This window comes from Cupressus sempervirens, chromosome 5 (assembly GCF_028749045.1).
Source record: "Cupressus sempervirens isolate cs-2001-9-10 chromosome 5, ASM2874904v1, whole genome shotgun sequence".
Taxonomy (NCBI): domain Eukaryota; kingdom Viridiplantae; phylum Streptophyta; class Pinopsida; order Cupressales; family Cupressaceae; genus Cupressus; species Cupressus sempervirens.
In genome coordinates, this window is record NC_143122.1 from 213,320,923 (window position 1) to 213,341,762 (window position 20,840).

Consider the following 20,840-nt stretch of genomic DNA (forward strand, 5'->3'; position numbering starts at 1 on the left):
TTTTATAGATAGCCTGACAAGCATATCTTCAAGGCACTAGAACAGAGAGGCCGAACTTCAGAGACTTGGCAGATGCATACATGTAGCAATGGAAGAATTGGAAGATAGACTAAATGTCGTCAAAGATTTGGCTAGGGAACACTCCAGATGGCTCTAGAGATATACTAATGTGCATGTATAGAGACATGAAGAACTGATTCCAATTATTGTTGCCACCAAGGCCTATAGGGCAAAGTTAGAGAAAGGAAAGAAGGCGAAGTGACTCATATTCTGCCCTTTCCATTTTTATTTTGTAATCTTTTTAATAGACAACCTAGCTATTTGCCATTTGTCAATTTTGATAAGATGAACCGGTTAAACTTCCTTTGTAAGGGTCATCTCGGAATCCTATATGTATGATAATGAAAGATAAATAAAAGGTCGTCAAATTTTCGATATGAAAGACTTGAAGTTGCAGAGTCAATTGCTTGGTATTTTTGTATCAATCATTTTTTGTTCCATTAAAAATAGTTTTATTAGTTTGTTGTTTCTCTTTAATTGGAATTGAAGCGAGGGATAAACAGAGTTCTACTTCCCCTGTTTTAATACAATGAGTTGAACGTGATACGAACTGTCACTTTAAATTCGAAGAGATTCATTAGATTTTTCATTCAATTTAATCTTCTCCATTAATTAGTTTCTAGAAAGATCAATTAATCTCAGTGCATATTAGTTATGAATTCATAAGATGTGTGAATTCATTAGATTTTAATAACTCTCAAAGCGTTAATTTCTGCCTAAGTTGAATTTTGTATAGGTTTGACTTGGTTTTCCCTCTCCTGTTCTCTGGTTAAGAACATACCTTGTTTTAGATTTAGGAATAAACAAAATTCATTGCAAATTCATAATAGGGAGTTGTACCTAACAATTTAGAGGAAAGTAAATCTTCAAGAGGTCACTTTCCAAACTGTTGTGAATAGAATTTGTTCATAGATTAGAGCATTTGTGAGTCAGAACTGGAAAGAACAAATATGTTTACCAACACGTATAGAATAGACATGTCCCATGAAGGGACGTGTGTCTTTTGGCTCATTCTCAATATAAATACAAGAGATTGCTGCCTTTGAAAAGCACATACCTCCCAGGTAGTGCTATTACGTTTGTAACTATCCAAAAACCAACAGTTGTGGAAATGATGGTTACTACATTGATTGTGATGTTATATGTGACATGTGAGACAATGGTTGTCGGATTGCATGCATTAGAGGATGCAGAGAATATATGTTGAGAGCATCATAATGGTTGTTAAATTACTCTTTGGGGTTGCCATTGTGTTGTCACTGGCAGCTAACTTTGCTGCCCCCCATGCATCTCTGACTAATATCGTGGTTGTATTTTAATCTGCATTGGATTTGACTACCCCTTCAATTGAACATGTTCCTATTGGCCATTCTTCTTTCGTTGTTGGAAGGTTGATATCAAACTTTGAGAATCTCACAGTTCATGGAAGGCAACATTGGGTGAGAAGGTTAGAAGGTTATATCAGATTTAGAGGGAATCTAGAAGTTCATCAAAGGCAACCCTGGACGAGGAAGTTAGAAGGTTGATATCAGAGTAAGAGGAGTTTAACAATTCATCAGAAGCAATCCTAGAAGAGGTCAAAATATTAACATCTGCTTTATGAGTTCTTCCTTGTGAGGGAGAAGTTCAAGGTGAAATTCCTTGCAATGCATTCTTCTCTATGAGAGAGAAGTTTGAGGTGAAAGCCTTTGTTCCACCCTCTAGCAGTAGCTATGGTGGATCCACAATTTGATATGATTCATGGTGGATGTCAAGTGTGTTGCATCATAACAACACCATGTAAGAGAATCCATGATGATTTCATCATACTTGTTATTTGAATATCTTTGTGGGATGATGATCTCTCACAATAAGACACTCATACATAGTTACCTTCATTTTGAGGTGACCATCTCACAATGATGGTTGATTTTCTTATGGTGGGAAGCGCATACGGTGCTACCCAAGAATATACCATAATGGTAGATATCATAAACCCGTTATGGAGCATAGCACATAATGTGGTATCTAAGGACATAATGTTAGATACCTTCAAATCCTTCATGGAGGATAGTGCATACAATGGTATCCAAGGACATGAAATGAAAGTAGTTTTATAAATCCATCATGACGGGAAAGCGCATACGCTGCTACCCAAGAAGTAAATCCATTATGGGAGATAGTGAATACAGCGTGTCTAAGGACATAATGGTATGTCTTAAAATCCCTCATGGTGGATAGCACATACTTTGGTATCTAATGACATGCCATGAAGGTAGTTTTCTAAATCCATTATGATGCAAAAGCGTATACAACGCTACCCAAGGATATACCATAACGGTAGATATTGTAAACCCATTATGGAGGATAACGCATATGATGGTATCCAAGGACATAATGGTAGATGGTTTAAAATTCACTATGGAAGAAATTGCATAAGGTTATATCTAAGCACATGCCATTTCATAAATACTTCTAAAATGATTATATATCATATTGACGCAAGGGATGATGGGTAGAACGGACCCAAGGGAAACATTCACCAACCACCCTGCTAAAGTTACACCTGGAAGCCAACACAAATATGGAAGAAACAACAATTTATATTATATTCAATGCAGATATGCTAAGACAATCCTCTTACAATGTACCACGCATAAGACCTACCTGATTGCAGCAATTACAACTGAAATTAGATTACAATCAGAGAGCTTGGAAGCTTGTGGTTACAGAGCCAAACTTGTATTATATTTCTTCTACTTACTTGATTACTTGTTACTATAATCCTAGATCTCAAATATATATAGCCATCAAGACCAAAAGTCAGCCAAAGAAATACAATTATTACAAAAATATAGGTCCTAGCCCAGAGGAGAAATCAGCAACGACACAATTAAGCAAATTAACATCTGCAAGAACAAAGATAGGTCCACACGCGATCCAAGAAGAGATCCCCAAGGCCTCAAAAAGCCTTGATAGCACAAAAATCTCGCATAAGCAAATAACCACACATTACTCAATATGCTAAGAAATGAATATGCTTCAAGCAAAGAGGAAGGATAACTCTTCAACGAGATCAAATTATGTTCTGTGAACATAAAAGAGTGATCCACGATAGGTCCACATTAGGTACCCAACTGCACAAAAAGAGATAACACGAACAGCAAGGGCTATTCCAAGAATAGCAGACAGGAACAAAAAATTAGAATATTTATTTATTTGCTTGATGCAAGATTGCAAAAGAACTCGGGATGCTCCAAGTTCAGACACTTGGGGTAAATAAAGACAGATATCTATATCAAGAAGCCTTTGATATTTTGAGAAGAATCACAAAGATCCAACTAAGTTTGAGATATCCAAGAACTGTCTTCAACTAGTTTGTTCTACCACTGAACTAAATATTCCTTCTTGTATTTTCCTCTAGTGCTCTTGCTTACTCTAGTATCCAAAATTCTTTCAATTCCCTTCGTCTTCTTCTTAGGATAATCAGGATTATCAGCTCCCTCTTCATCAGATTCGAAATATTCATAGATGTCGTAGATATTGCCTAAATTACTTGTGGCAATTCAACTTCATAAGTATTTCCACTGTTACAATTCCTCGAGATCTTACAAGGCTCAAATTTCTTCATCTTCAACTTGTTGTATGTCCCAACAAGAAATATATTCTTCATGTGTACCATCACTTCATCTCCAACCTCAAAAGTTTTATGTCTTCTCCTCTTATCTACTCTCTCTTGATATTCCTGATTATTGTTATTCAGATTACTATTCACTTCCTCGTTCAAATTCTTCATAAAGTCCACAAATTCCTCTGCTTCAACATTATGCTTCAACTTAGTGTTCAAGTTCCTCAATTCTGTAGTACGTCTAGGATGCATACCATTCACAATTTCAAAAGGAGTCTTCTTAGCACTTTTGTTTACCGAACTGTTATATGCAAATTATGCTTGTGCTAAAATCAAGTCCCAATTAGTAGGTTTGTCTCCAATCAGACAGCGCAACAGGTTACCTAAACTTCTATTCACGACCTCAATTTGTCCATCTCTATGTGAATAAAATGTAGAACTAAACTTGAGCTCAGTATTCAACTTCTTCCAAAGTCTTCTCCAAAAGTAACCAGTAAACTTAGTATCTCTGTTAGAAACAATAATCTTAGGTGATCCACGTAATCTCACAATTTGTCTGAAAAATAGATTTGCTTTGCGTACTACATATGATGTCTTCTTACAAGGCATGAAATGTGTCATCTTTGAAAATCCGTCAACTACCTCAAAGATAGAATCATTACCCCTCTATGTTCTAAGTAATCCCAGAACAAAGTCCATATTGATATATTCTCAAGGTTTACAAGGAACAAGTAAAGGTGTATACAATCCCACATTCTGACTTGTCCTTTAGCTACTTGACAAATTTTGCAACTCTTCACCATCTTCAAAACATCCAACTGCAGCCAAAACTATCTCTCAGAAATCAATTTCATTGTCTTATCAATCCTAAAATGTCATGCATGTCCACCACTATATTTCTCGTTAATGATATTTTCTCTCATAGGTCCTATTGGTATACATACTGAATTCCTTTAAACAACATATCTTCTTGAATAAAATAAATCAACCCATTTATCTTGCTCATCTGTCATGTGATTCTTACAAGTTTTCCAAGGTTCTACAAAACCAGGATAAATCTCGTACAAGTTCTTCAAATCATCAAATCCAAGCACTTCAACCCTCATCTCTGTCAACAAGCTTCTTCTTCTGCTCAAACCATCTGCTACCTTATTTGACAGTCCACTCCTCTACTTCAACACAAAATAAAAGTTTTGCATATACTTTACCCACTTCATTTGTCTTTGATTCAATTTATTCACTACCCAAATACTGTAAAGCTTTCTAATCAGTGTACAACACAAATTCCTTAGGCATCAAGTAATGTCTCCATTTCTTCAAAACTTGAATAGCATGCAATTCTTGATCATAAACTGAATATTTCTTCTTACCTTCTTGGTTCAAAACAACTCCAATTGCATTTCCATTAGCATCACAATCAACTTGAAAAACTTTAGTTAAATCAAGTAAAGCAAGCGCAGGCGATTCTGCTACCTTTTGTTTCACTGTTTCAAAACTTTTGTTTGCTCTATGTGTCCATCTGAATTCCTTTTTATCACCTCTCATTGTCTCTGTCATAGCATTATATACTAAACTGAAATTTTTGATAAACTTTCGATAGAAACTTGTCAATCCATGAAATGATCTAACTTCTCTAGCACTTCCAGGTGTAGGCCACTCAAGAATAGCTTTTACCTATTCAAGATCCATCTTAAGTCCATTAACAGACATCACAAAACAGAGGGACACAATCTCCTCCTTCATAAAAGAAATTTCTTGAGGTTTATCAACAAATTTTCCTCCTTCAGCCTCTAGAACACTTGCCTGATATGAATTAGGTGTTCTTCTTTACTCTTAGTGTAGATTAGTATGTCATCTAGATATACAATCACAAATTTACGCAAGAATTTCTTCAAAACCTCATTCATCAACAAAATAAAATTACTAGGTGCATTAGTCAAACTAAAAGTCATTACTAACCACTCATACAAACCCTCATTAGTCTTAAAAGTAGTCTTCCATTCATCCCCTTCTCTGATTCTAATTTGATGATATTTGCTCTTCAAATCAATTTTAGAATAATATTTTGCTCTACTTAAACAATTTGTAATGCCATCCACTCTATTCAAAGGAAACCCATAATTGTTCTTCTATTTATAGCTCTGGAATCAGCACAAATCCTACATTCTCCATTCTTCTTAGGTGCTAATACAGAAGGTATTGCACAAGGATTCAAACTTTCTCTAATCAAACCCTTCTCAAGCAATTCTTGCACTTGTTTGTTCAATTCTTCATTCTGTGCAAGTGTTAATCTATGTGGTGCTTTATTAGGCAAACTAGCTCCAAGTATCAAATCCATACAGTGACTAATAGTTCTCACGGGAGGTAAACCTCATATCAAGTACATTATCTGAAATAATATCCTGAAATTTGGTCAACAAAGATCTAATCTCAGGTGCATGCTCAAGTTGTTCTTGTTTCTCACTCTTCCTAGGGATCAAAGAAAAACAAACTTTGTTTATTCATGTCTTTCAAAACCTGATTTCCTTCAACCAAACAAAATCTAAAGGTGGTACAACGATCCTCTTCAATTTTCTCTATCAAAGGTAACAATACTTGTTTCTTTCCATTAGCCCAAATAGTATACTGATTCAATCTACCATCATAGAAATCTTGTCTATCATATTGACAAGGTTTTCCCAAAAGAATATGACAACAATCCATAGGCATAATATCACACAAAACTTCATCATAGTAATTCCCAATCTTGAATTTCACAAGGCATTGTTCACTTACAAGTAACTTGTGCTCATCCTTGATCCAAGCAATGTGATAAGGACTAGGATGTTTCAATCTCTGCAATTGCAACATAGATACCAACTCTTCAAATGCCAAATTATCCGAACAACCACTGTCAATGATCACTTTGCAACATTTTCCTTCAATCTTACATCTAGCTTTCTTGTCCTGAAAACAAGTTCTCTGTCTGTTTGTTCATTCCACAAGGTTCTTATGATCATCAAGTTCTCTCCATTTTCAAGTTTATTAGGAGGATCAATCCTCCTAAATCAAAGCATTTATGCTACCATTTCATGTCTTCTTACCAGACAAGGTACATTCAAAGGCTCGATGTCCTTTTCCAAGTTTAAAACAAGTGCCCTTAAACCAAAATCTATCTTACCTTTTCCCAATACTATTACTCTAGGGTAAGTAGAAGAATAACCTCTTGTGTAGTTACCTTCTCCTCTACCAGCATTATCCTCTTTCCATTCTAATTCGCTTTTGTCATGAGGTGTATTATCATATCTGCTACTTTCTCCATAAGATCTACCTCTGGTTCATTGAAATCTTCCACCTCTTGTCGTTTGTCCATGTTCTTGTTTCTTTGCCAATATTTCTTCAGCTCTCAAGGCATACAAGTATGTTTCTTCCACAGTTTCCATCTTCACAAAACTGATCTCATCTTGCTTTGAAGTTCTTAGACCATTCAAGTACCTAGCAAACTTTTCAACCTCATCATCCACGTGTCCAGATATGATGTACAACTTGTAGAATTCCTTAGTGTAATCTTTCACAGTAATATCTTTCTATCTCAAATTTTGCATTCTTCTCAAAAAATTAACTTGATAATCAGATGGATGGAATTTCTTTTTCAACTTACCATCTCCACCCAAATCTTATATTTTCCTTTCCTCTTCTTTGTCTATCAGTTTGCAAGTGTTCTCATCAAAGAGAAGCATGTCCTCTCAACTTAGTAGTCGTTATCCTCACTTTCCTATCCTTAAGGATACTGTCATAATCAAAGTACTTCTCTATCTCAAAGATCCATTCCAACAAAGCACCTGTATCAATCTCCCCACAGTAACTTGAAAGTTCAAAAGAAGGTTTGGAATTCACTCTACTCAAGGCTCTCAAAAGTCTTTCTTCATCTTGTTCTACCTCAAGTTCAGGATTAGGTGCAATTGCTTCTTCTTCATCACTAACATCATCAAGATGTGCTCTTCTCTGGGTTGCCTCAACAACTTCAAGTCTAGCTGCAATTTGTCTCAACATGTCCATAATAGCATTATCTACATTTCCTCTACCTCGAACCACTTTGACAATAGTTCTTGTAAGAATCGTAACCCTCTGCAAGTTATAGGTCAGAAATCAGATCTGCCACCCTACAACCAACTTTAAACGTGGTTCTCCACGATCCCAAGATGATGGGGACACAACCCACACGATAGAATAGACACAACAGAAAGGGAAATTGTATTAACTGAGAAAATAAGCTAGTACAAACAGTACAGAGAAAATAAACTTCAAAACATGCCCTAAGGGCTTACAATAGCATAAATCTGGAGATAATTTCTCCTTACAATACCTCCCCTCAAACTCCACTCCGAACTGCCTTTTACAATGCCAGAAATCTCCTTAAATAGACCCTGGAGGGTTAAGGACTAGGAGTACATTCTAGAAAGTGCTAGTAGGCATCCACCGACCAAATAGAAGGTTCCAGAAGCTGCGGCAGAAGTTGGCACAAATCTAGAAGATTCTAGAAACGGTAACCGAACTTCCGGGAGGCATAACTTTTGAACCGTAGCTCCGATTGACGAACCGTTTACATTTCCGGAAAGCTCTCGAAGTGCTCTATAGCCCTATGGACAAGCTTCGCTCGTCCCCCATTTTTCAGCCCTTTTCGAGGTCATTTAATGCCCCTAACCTGACTTTGAAGCATTCTTAGGAGGTCTCCAAAACTCGAAAAACTGCAATAACTTTCAAACCGTGGGGCCTTTTGAGCTGATTCTTTTTCTGGAATGCTCTAAATCACAATTACATTCATCTGGCCAATTCACACCTTCTAGGTCACCAAAATGATGGCCAAATTGCATGCTCCTATTTTTTCGAGATTTTCTAGCACACTGATAGTTGAACTGTGAGAGTTGGAACCTTTATTTGACCCAAATGGGTATCCAAAAATGTAAAGACATGAAACAGAAACTAAGTCTAAGTACATTTTTTTGGGTGACACAGGATTGCCCTTATACCTCTGGATGCTCCTGCATCACAAGACTCCACAAAGAAGGAAAACTTAGCTCTAATACCACCTGACACAAGGGTTGATGGGTAGAATAGACCCATGGAAAACATTCACTAACCACCCTTCTAGAGTTACGCACGAAAGCCAATACAAATATAGAAGAAACAACTTATGTTGAATTCATGCAAAAATGCTAAGATAATCCTCTTACAATGTGTCAGGCATAAGGCCTACTAGATTGCAACCATATACAATTGAAATTACAATCAGCGAGCTTAGAAGCTCTGGCTTACAGATCCAAACTTGTATTATATTTCTTCTACTTACTTGATTACTTCCTACTCTAATCCTAGATCTCAAATATATATAGCCATCAAGACTACAAGTCGGCCTGACAGATACAATTAGTACAAAATTATAGGTCCTACCGCAACGGGGAAATCAGTGACCAAACAATTAAGCAAATTAACATCCGCAAGAACAAAGATAGGTCGACATGCGATCCAAGACGGGATTCCCAAGTTCACAGAGAGCCTTGAAACCATAAAAACCTCACAGAAGCAAATAACCACACATTACTCGACATGCTATGAAATGAACATGCTTCAAGCAAAGAGGAAGGATAACTCTTTGGCGAGATCAAATGAAGTTCTACAAATATGGGAGAGAGAACCACAATAGGTACACATCAAGTACCCAACTGCATGGAAAGAGATAACACGAACAAGAAGGGCCATTCCAAGAATAGCAAACATGAACAATAAAATGGAAATATTTTTTTTTGGTTGATGCAAGGTTGCCAAAGTACCCAGGATGCTCCATTATGGAGGATAGCGCATACTATGGTATCTCAGGACACCATAGTAGATTCATAAAGTCCATCATGGTGGATAGCACATATGGTGGTATCTGAGGACTTGCCACAAAGGTAGTTTTATAAATCCATCATGAAGGGAACTGCATATGGTGCTACCCAAGAATATACCAAATCGTAGATATTATAAATCCATTATGGAGGATAGTGCACACGACAGTGTCTAAGGACATAATGGTATATGTCTTAGAATCCTCATGATGGATAGCACATATTGTGGTATCTAATGACATGCCATGAAGATAATTTTCTAAATCCATTATGATGGGAAAGTGCATATGGTACTACCCAAGGATATACCATAATGGTAGATATTATAAACCCATTATGGAGGATGATGCATGCGGTGGTATCCAAGGACAAAATGGTAGATGTCTTAAAATTAACTATGGGAGAAATTGCATAAGGTGATATCTAGGCAAATACCATGTCGTAGATACTTCTCAAATGATTGTATATCATATGAAGATATTTAAATTAATTTGTTTTGCTTTTCTTTAACTACTATGGAAACCTCCCTAGCTAAGAGGGAGTGTTGAAGTTAGCTTAAGGAGTGCTTCCTATGACTCGAAAAACACAAAAGCATTAAGATATAAATTAATAACATAGTTGAATAATTAATTATATTAATTATTCAGCTACTTTACTCAATGCACAAAATACATTTAATTAAATAATGTTAAATCTATATTATTATGCTATTTTCGTACCATAGTATATTTCATATTCTAACGTTTATAATTGGTCCCTTTACCTTCGAATGCTTATTACCAATGATGAGCTATTCCAAATTTCAGCGTGCCAATGCTTTTTCAATCAGCATTCATTAGGAGACCTATCGTTACACGTCAATACATATAATTGTCCCCTTCAATCTGTTTGGGAATGACAAGAATGATTTTGCAGAAGAACACCAAACACTATTATTCAATATGTAATAAAGTGTAAGGGACCGTGATAAAAGGATGGACGGAATATTGAATTTAAAGATAATTAAATTTATCTATATTGAATTTCTAATTAGTTCACAGATCAAGAATATTAAATATTTAAAAAGTGATATTTATGAAAAGTCATAATGGTGAATATCACATAAAGTGATATCTATTGATAAGTCATAATGGTTGATATAGCAAGAGATGATATCTTTCACATATGGATGTAGCCATTATGATCAATCGTCACAAAAGATGATGTAAATTGTAAATGGAGACTCCTCCCTAGCTATGAGGGAGTGTTGATGTTATTGTAGCTATGGTCACATTCCTGCAGGCTGACATAGATAACATGAATGGCTGTGATAATATAATTATATTTTACTATAGTGTAATTATTATATTAAAAAATTACTATTGAGATAATTGAATTGATAATATAATAATTATATTATTATTGTATTTTATATATATTTATTTATTTATTATTTATATAATAATATTAAGGGTAGAGTGGTGACCAATCGATAAGTATAGAGGAAAAAATTGTTCTTCCTCTGTTATACTAAAAAATAGAAATTAACAAATAAAATAAAATATACAAAACTGCAAGAAATTTAGCATTGTTCTCAGTATGTCTCTATCTACAGGAAAGGGTGGTTCCATTACCGAACATCAGGTTGGACATTTTATGATGATTTGCAGTCATAGGTTTTGCAAATTCGAGGGTTAGTGGTAGCCTCATCTCAAAGGCAGAGTCAATGTCAAGCTCTTGTCTCCTATTGCAGCTCGTTCTGAAAGCGGTAGCCTTAGCTATTTTTCTTTTTTGGATGGATTTTGGCTACTCTTGGTCATTGACATTCTACAGATCCAGGCAGGGAGGGTCTCAGTAGCAGCCAAATGTTCAAAATAATTTTTAACCAAAAGACATTTGTTTCTTATACAAGGTAGTTAGACAATGACCATTAAGGGAGGGTTATTAGAATATTGTAATGTTTCTTTAATGGTCATCTTAGTTAGTCTTTGGTACTTTTTATTTTTGTCTTTGGTTCAAGATTGTTTCATAATAGACATAGGCTTTGTAAATTTATATAAAAAGCTTTTACCTCCTTTGTTTAATACAGCATCGATTTACCATAGCAAGCATTAATTAATCAAAGAAACAAAAAGACAAAGGAAGAGCAATGAAAAGGGGGACTGCAATAACGAGGCAATTACTGCACAAGAGAGAGAAAAATAACGCAGAGTAGGAAGGAAGGATGGTTTGATGCCGGAGAGTTGAGTGCATGAGAAACAAGAGAAAAAGTGTATGAGAACAGTAAAAGTTAGGCTGCTGTGTGAAGGAAAAAAGAAAAATAAGTAAATAAAGACAGGTATTGAATTGCAGATTTTAAAGAAAGCTTGGAGAAGCATTCTGAAGAGGTGTGTTCACAAAGTGGGTTTGAATAGAGCTGAAAGGCCATGAGTGGCCATTACATACATGATTTTTGTTTTGTAATCTATTTATATTTATGCGTATTTGAAACACAAAACTTCAGATTTTGATAGATGTTGATAGTTCCTCTTTTAGAAAGGAGAGAATGGGAAATGGGTTGCATACAAGATTGGATGTATTTACTCTGTCCTTTTGCATCAGTTTCCCTGTTTCAATATTGCTATTCCCTGCTATTCTCTAAAAAGAAATCCTCCCCTGCCCTACCATCCCAAAACAAATGCTCTCATTCCCTCTCATCCCCATCCTAGAAACTTGGTGTAACATAGGTTTCAAATGGATGCAACATTAGCAGGTAGGGTGAATGATTTTTGGACATAGCCCACTCATCCAAATTATGGTAGCATGTGATGGTGCAAGTCATGATGAATGTAATCTATGTGTAAAACAGAAAGAAAGTTGGTAGAGCTCCTGCAAACATATTGTTGGGTCTTTTGTTTGCATGCCATGAACAATGCAGTAAAGGAGATGGAAAAAATTGACTAGCTAAAACCGTCTGTCATTAATGCTGAAGATATGGCGATATTTGACAAGTTGCAGCACATGTCAAATGCATTATTCTAGACTCTCTTCAATAAGGCAAATCTATTACCTATTGATATCAGAAGTGTGTCATACTTCTCTTGCAACTAATGGTCATAATGTGAGAGAAGATTTAATAAGTCCAAATCAAAGCAAGGAAGAGAGAAAAATAAGTGATAACAAGAACCACTTTTTAACTCTTGCAAAATACAATGCAAGCATCACATTTCCAAATTTCGCAGTGATCAAATATGGTTGATCTCTAAATGTATGACAAGATGGACAGCATGCATGGCAAAATGAAAGAGTCGACGTACAGAAGAAAAAACCCACCTTGCAGTTCTATTGTCAGTCATTCGGAGGAGATGGGAAAAGCTAAACACTCCCTTGCACATGGCTACCTATACATTGTACCTAAAATTGTATGAGCAAAGGCTCAAAAAATTTGTCTGTGTAGAAAATACTAAGGTGACAACAAGCTTCACAAAGGCAATTATTACATTTATACAAATGCAAAGGAGGTTGCTGCCATCTGTCATGATTGGACCAAATTACTAACACTAAAGAGCTAGGGCCCCCATTTGCTAAAAAATACAGTTGCCAATTACTTTTGATATCAAGTTTTTTAATTACTTTGCTAATAAGAAAAACTAGTCTATATAGAGAATCGTCCACTTCATTAAGAGGAGCAAAGCTTAGCTCTAAGTAAGCAAAGAAGCTTGTGGTTGCACATGGTGCCTTGTGTCTTGTAGACCACAAGACACTTGCATGCAAAAACACTAAAAGGCTAGTAGAACGATGGGATGTGGACCCAAAGGAACCAACTCAAATTGATGGGAATCAAGCCGCACAATGTGATTGAATGGTGTCAATTTGGAGGAGCATCAGCTAGATCGATTTACTTCCAGCAATTCTAGCATTGAGGAGTTTCCTCTGGCATTTGGAAGAGCTTCAAAAAGATGGATCCACTTCCAACAGTTCTAGCAATAAGAAATGTTTAACATATTGTAGGTTTTGATTGGTATAATGTTTAAAATTTTCATAAACAATAAAAATGAATTGTAATTGCTTATATATTTTTTATAATTCATTGCCTCCCCCCTCCCCTGCCCTCACTCCCCGCCACTCACCCCAGCCATCCACAAATTTCATACAAGTCTCCCCAATCGTGAAATTCATCGCTATGAACCCATATTTTAAACTTTATGGAACACCGGGACTTCGGGACAACAACTGAATATAGTCTATCAAATAACAAGTAATCAAAATGTCATGATCTCCATCATGACAAGTATCATGATCTCCGGCACTCGAGGACAGCAACTTAATGTAGTCTATCATGATACATTTGTTATCATGATATCCAGCACTCTAGGACAGCAACTTAATGTAGTCAATCATGATAACAGATCAAGCCATTGTTAAGATCGTCACCTTACAATAGCAAACTCCCAAATACATCAATAAAAGATCGTCATCTTTCATGACATAATCCACATATGCAAAATATTATCTCTCATGATATCCACCGTGAACCAAGTCAAAGGGTGGATCCACCATAGCTAAGAGGTTAGAACAAGGTTTTCACCTCAAGCTTCTCTCTCACGAAGAATGAATTACAAGGAATTGGTCCTCGAACTTCTCCCTCTCAATCTGTTGACTTTTTCTGATCAAGGTTGCTTGTGATGGAATGTCATATTCCCTCCAAGCCTGATACCACCCTTCTAACCTCCTCGTACAGGGTTGTCTTAGATGAAGTATCAAACTCCCTCTGAATCTGATAATCCTTGTAATCTCCTGGCAGCAAGTAGTGTCATGCTTCCCTAGGTCAATAAGTATTTTGATTAGTGGAGAATCCATCTCGACTTAGTATACTCCCTCTTCTTTTCCTACAAGAACATTCCCAGAGAAAAGGAAAAGATCAAGGCAAATGGCTCTTATAGCACATATTGAAATAAGATAGACTAGTGAGAAGTTAAATGAAATATTTAAGGGTAATAAATACTTATCTATACAAGTTACTCCAGTGAAGGTCCTGTGCATTAGATCAAATAATAGTTCAATTTGGAACTCTAATCATGTCCCTTCTCTAACATATTTCCTTTAAAGATGGTTCAAATGGGGAATGGAGAACATTGGTTATTATTACCCCCCCCACAATATAAAATTCCCACTCACTCCATTTTAAAGAGTTTTCAATCACTATCAAGTCCAATGAGTGATAATCATCCATGAATGATATCAACTTCTTACTCTGTTAGTCATCAACCTCTATGTCTGAAATGACCATCAGATGCCTGCAAACCTCAATTACCTTTCATAATGATTGTCCGAGATGATAAACAAGAGCTTCCTCGTTCTCTAAAACTTGGTGGCAGAATCTAGGCCTTTGATCATTCCATCAACTTGGGGCCATTAGAACGTATTGGGAAAACACATTATTGTTCTTTATGTTTTGACTGCAGCTTAAATCCGTTGATTCGGCACTTCAGTATGTGTTATAATGAATTTGTTCCAATGGGTATCATTAAAAAATATCACTTAGCCTCTTTCTTGATCCACATCTTCATAAGGTAGTGTATTCTCCACTTAGTATATCAACATAATGATATTTGATGAGTTACTCAATTTCATGATATCATTTCTCTATGTCATTTCTCAAGAGACTCTTTATGTTGTGTTTCAATGTGATCTCATCATAATTATCTCCTTATGCAACATTCATTTCATAACAAGAATATTGTTTCTATTCTCAACATAACTAGATGTCTTTATCTGCATGCTTGCTTGTTATGTGTGAGAAATATAACAATTCAAGGTTCCATTAATACTGATCCCATCCTTGCACTAAATGCTTCCTTCAGCAGCTATAAGGAAAATTAATAAATATATTTCTCTGGATTATGTGAAATGTTTCCTTATACTCTTTACTTAGTGCTTGTTTCGATGCAACAATCCATTTTAATCTTTGGTCCCTCTTATTTTTTTATTTTTTTATATCTATTATTATCGCAACATTTACTTTGGGTCGCTCCTCTTATGATTGAACTTTACTTCTTACTATTTCTGAATTTTGTTTATTGTTTTTGTTTACTTCTATTCATCACAACCACTAATCTAATCACTGAATTTCTGAGTCTTACCAAAGTTTCCTTTTCTCTGCTCCCACCTTATAGCTATCCACGTTCTGTATGCTGTATTATTTTCAGAGCAATCTAATAAACTTTGCCGATCTGATAAAAAATCATGTTACCTCTATATCAACTAAAATATGTGAAGTACCAGAAATCCCTGTATTATCAGTTTCTCCACTTTGATTGTTCAAATTCCACCACCAAATCTGTATTCCAGTATATTTTATGCCCACTGTGCATTTATTTATTTCTGTGCTTCACTTATTTATTCGTGATGCTTACACAGATTATTTGTTAGACAATATTACTCAAAGACTTCGTACTGATTGATATATACTTTTTCATTTGATAACAAACTTGGAACATGGAAATGAAATATTATACAGTGACAAGATAGTTCAAAACAGTTTAACTCCCCATAAATAAACATATTATTAATAAATATGGGGTCCTGCTCGGGTGCTAGTTAGCTCGATAAAAAGCTTCAAACACAAAGACAGTTCCATAATTGTAACTAGAAGTTACGTGGCTATTTACTACCTGACATCTGGCTGACAATGAACTGAAACTCTCACTATCAGATGACAGTTTCATCATGTGCTTAATTGAAACTCCCCAACTTCATAACAAAAAAAACACCAAACAGCTATATACAAATATTATCAATTTTTGTCTTCTTAGAACGATGCCAAATGTACTGGTCTGTAGTGGCAGCTTCCTCAAACAAATTCTTCAAGTCTGTCTTCAAACACCTGTTTGCACGGGAAGAATACTAGCCCCGATAACTTTAGGATATGAGATGATAATTTCTTTGTTTGTCTATATGCCCAATATGGTTGCCGTTCCTGTAGCGATTTTTATTTATCACTTTAATTGTTATGAATTTACTCCTTTGTCTTTTATCGGGTACCCAAGGGAACACACTGCTTAATCATCAGAACCTTATTCAAAAAAAAAAAAAGTTACAGAATTACTTGCCAATACACACCCTTATCGGGACCTTCTTAGTACTATGTCTGTTAGCCCGATGAAATTATTAGAACGATGTTCAAACAATTATGTGCTACATTAACTACATAACATTTCTTCTTTGTTACAATTAAACACAACAGACTTTTATACATCTGTCCACCGTATATAAGTTCTTTGCTTCATACTCCAATTGAAACATTTCCTTCGATATACCGTTGTATGTCTTCCATCGGGCACTGTATTCATTATTTCGTTCAGAATGAATTGCTGCTGTCCATTTAAGATTTTAGTTAAAAACTGCACTTCTTATTTTTGCCAATTATTTTAGGTGCCGCATTTGGACTATACTTCCCACTATAATCAGAGTCTTATGTTGCTTGAGACTTTCACGATGATTGTTGTTCATACTTTGAGTTTTGAGGTGAATACTTGTCCTGATACACACCCACCACTTGAAGAGTCTTCTATGTCAAGTTGCTAATAATTTCAAAAACACGTCCTCTTACATTTGCAGATTTGGCTCTGATACCATGTTAAGTGAAAGGATCTCTACAAATGTACTAAGCACTATGGTTTATTTCTGTGTATTCCAATTGCAGATTTGAAAGTAATATAAATAACCATAGAAGAGACATGTCTATTTGGTAATAAATTAATCAATCATTGATTAGACAATATTAATATTAATAAATTATATATAACATACATATTATTATATATAATGATACATATAATAAATATGATAATATATAATATATATAATAAATATATAAGTCTAACTGATGATTGACCAATAACCATAGAAGAATTGTATCTGCGTCAATTCAATCTGACTGAAGCTACAACATTAACAGTTTGGCCTTAGTATTTACACGTACACCTATGGTTTGTAGTTAGTAAAATATTGTTAGTACATACTAATTGTTTGATTAAACAAAAAAATTATTTCCACTTACCTACTGTTGGGCAGTTAAATTGTTGAAGCCACACCCATATAGAATAAATTAGGATGATATAATTGTGAAATTGTTTCCTAGTAAGCAAATTTATAAAGTTTGTATAAAAATCCTATTTATATTGAATAAAATATTATAGTATACTTGCACAAAAAGTCAGCATTATTACTTCAGAGATTCAACAATAACTGAATGCGAAGAACTGCAGCAGAATAAAAATGCAGGGAAAGTTCACTATTTAATGAAAAAATAATGAGGTTATTTTCCAACTCTGCGTATTAAAGAATTTATTGTATATTGAAAGACTAACATTAACTTTAAGAAGTAGGAAAGCATCCAACCTGCCACTACTATCAGTATCAATTATTATTCGGTTCTTTGAGAGCTGCTCCTGAATTAAAATGACCTGAAAGAATGAGTACTATCATAAACTTTAACAACATATAATCAGCCTTATTCGCATAATAGAAACAAACCTACAAAAATTAACATAGTTTTAACCCCAAACAAGTCCTAAGGCAATAAATGATGGAAGTACTTAGTTAAAGACATCATGACTGTAGACGATACATTTAAATCAAAGTCATGAAACTCGGAGCCAGCTCTAACTCGGCAAGGGCAATTCGACTTGTGGCCCGCCTCGGACTCAATTGTGACTCGACAGTGACTTGGCAAGCCAAGGTATACTAATAGAAATATAAGATATTTGATGACTTGGCAGGTCAGGGTCACGGGTCATTTTGACCCAGCAGGAGTGGCCCGACTCGCCAACCCGGGTGACTCGTGTGACTCACAGCGAGTCATGTTAGTATGTTACTATAATTTAGATAGAGGTTTAAAGCATCATTAAACGAGTTAGAATCCAAATACCTTCTCTGTTCCCCTAATAATAAAATAGCCTCCTGGATCAAGAGGGCATTCACCTGTGAATTCAACTCATAATATTGATAATTGCAGAGTAGAAAAGTTGTAACTCAGAACATAAAATCAATTGATCTCAAATGCATGGTTTTTAATTTAACATACCTAGTTTTGCGAGTTCAGCCTCATTTTTGCCTGTCAGCACACAACGGCTACTTCTAAGCATAATAGGCATCCTTCCAATTGTAAGAGCTCCCTACAAGAAAACGTTTTTTTTATTTTCACCATTTACATACATAAGCTACTAAATATGTCAGATAGCTCTTCAAATGAGCAACTAAAACTACCTGCCCCTGCTTCCCCTTTCTCTGAACAATCTCCTGTCCTCTAGTGTATTCTATGTCAACATTGATTGGCGCAGCGTATCTATAAGAAATGTAGTGTAGCATATCAAACAAGTGGTTTAAATCTTCAAGAAAAGGTATTTCACTGATTACTTTTTATTATTCGTCTATACATTATGTAACTTCTGCTACAATACAGAATCAACATCCTCTCCATTTACAAAAAACGTTTTGAGCATATTTTGAGCTAATAAATGGAAAATATAAGAACAAGTAGCTTGCAAATACGATCTGACCTCGCATGAACAAGAAAACCAATATTTGAATGAGAAGAATTCTAATATATCAATAAGCAGATAAACAGAAATTTCACTATACAAGATAATAAGAGTGATAACATTGTCAAGATTTATATTTTTAAGACTGGCATTTATATTTGATGAATGTCAAAACAAGGATACAACTATATCAAATTTTATCTAAAGCGAAGTCAATGGCTGATTTAAATTTTCCATACAAAATTGTGTCGGTAAAAGTATTCTTAAATATGCTTTCCACATATTAGGTATCAATATTCATGATACTTATGAAGACTTGTCTTTCCTGCTTCGGTACTTCAACCTTTAGGTCTTTTTGGGTCTTTGTCTATATATATTTGGTTTAGGTTACAGTAACATATATTTGGTTTATGTTATAGTTATAAATAATTTTCACAGTCTGAAAATTTCTCAAGAAACAGAAATTTGTTGCACTAGAAACAGATAGTTTTTTGAAGGCAAAACGGGATCTTAAGCTCAAGACGTGAGCCCTTTCAGGCAAAAAGACTCCCAATCCAGATGAACCTGACTTCTGCAAGACATATATGCTTTCCACATATTAGGTATCAATATTCATGATACTTTTGAAGACTTGTCTTTCCTGCTTCGGTACTTCTACCTTTAGGTCTTTTTGAGTCTGTCTATATATATTTGGTTTAGGTTATAGTAACATATATTTGGTTTATGTTATAGGTATAAATAATTTTCAGTCTGAAAATTTCTCAAGAAATAGAAATTTGTTGCACTAGAAACAGATAGTTTCTTGAAGGCAAAACAGGATCTTAAGCTCAAGACGTGAGCCCTTTCAGGCAAAAAGACTCCCAATCCAGATGAACCTGACTTCTGCAAGACATTTATGTATTGCAGTGAACTATGTAGTTTGCCAATAATATTGATGTTAACTTTAAACTAAAATAAAATAAAGAGATCGCCAAATATAAAATGCAAAGAAATGTTTTCCTGACTAATAAGGAAAACAGCAACACGCTTGCGGCTTGGGTAGTGCAGGAAAAGAAATTTCAATGGATTGCCCATGATACAATCGACCCTGCTGCATATGTCAGTAACTTAGTTGCATGGAATGAAGAAAAGCTAAAGACATAAAAGTTTTGCCAGATCATGAGCAAATGGTGTAGAAAGAATTGAGGTTATAAGTGTTAGCTGAAAACTAAAGGAAATTGCTGAGAATGCTTGTAAGTGATTGCTAATGATTGTGCCCTAATTGGCAACTATTGGGCATTGTATATACACTTCTCATAGTCGGGGGAGTTGTCCAATTTTATACATGGTCCTCAATGGACTACATTTTGGTTGTGAAAGCACTACCCTGAACAAAGCAATCAATAATTTTCATCTATAAATACTTGATTTGTTCTATTTATATAGCATTTGGTAGTGCAATATTTTTGCAGCAAACAAAATCACTGGACAAAATTTGGTAGCATTGCTGAATACAACACAATCCATTGAAATATAGATATTCTATTTTAAAAATCACATAGTTCCACAGAGCTTCCCGATCAGGGTGACATGAGGACGCAGGGATGAGTTTCAGGAACAGATGGATCAAGGACCTTAATTTGGGATAGCAAGGAGACAGTGAGGGAACAACAGAAGAGAGGCAATAGGAGGTGACAATGATATAAAAAATTTAAAATTGAGGTGAATCAAGGCAAAATCTGCAATATAACATCTCTATGAATCCCCCATGAAAAGTTAATTAGTTTTCACAAAGTTAAAGGTTGCAATCAGCATGATAGCAAG

General features: G+C 35.2%; 1 protein-coding gene across 9 annotated transcripts in view; it reads right to left on the reverse strand.

The window, feature by feature from the left end:
- Positions 1-20,840, reverse strand: part of NRPC2 (nuclear RNA polymerase C2) — a 217,515-nt gene that overhangs the window by 177,761 nt on the left and 18,914 nt on the right. For 6 of the 9 annotated variants that reach the window (XM_089829229.1, XM_089829230.1, XM_089829236.1 and 3 more), the window contains 4 exons: positions 18,763-18,841; positions 18,581-18,671; positions 18,425-18,477; positions 17,896-17,960 (listed from right to left, as the gene is read on the reverse strand). In XM_089829229.1, the coding sequence (XP_089685355.1) occupies positions 17,896-17,960; positions 18,425-18,477; positions 18,581-18,671; positions 18,763-18,841 (288 nt within the window). The remainder of the gene's footprint in view (positions 1-17,895; positions 17,961-18,424; positions 18,478-18,580; positions 18,672-18,762; positions 18,842-20,840) is intronic. The other 3 variants (XM_089829234.1, XM_089829235.1, XM_089829237.1) reach the window with 1 other exon arrangement.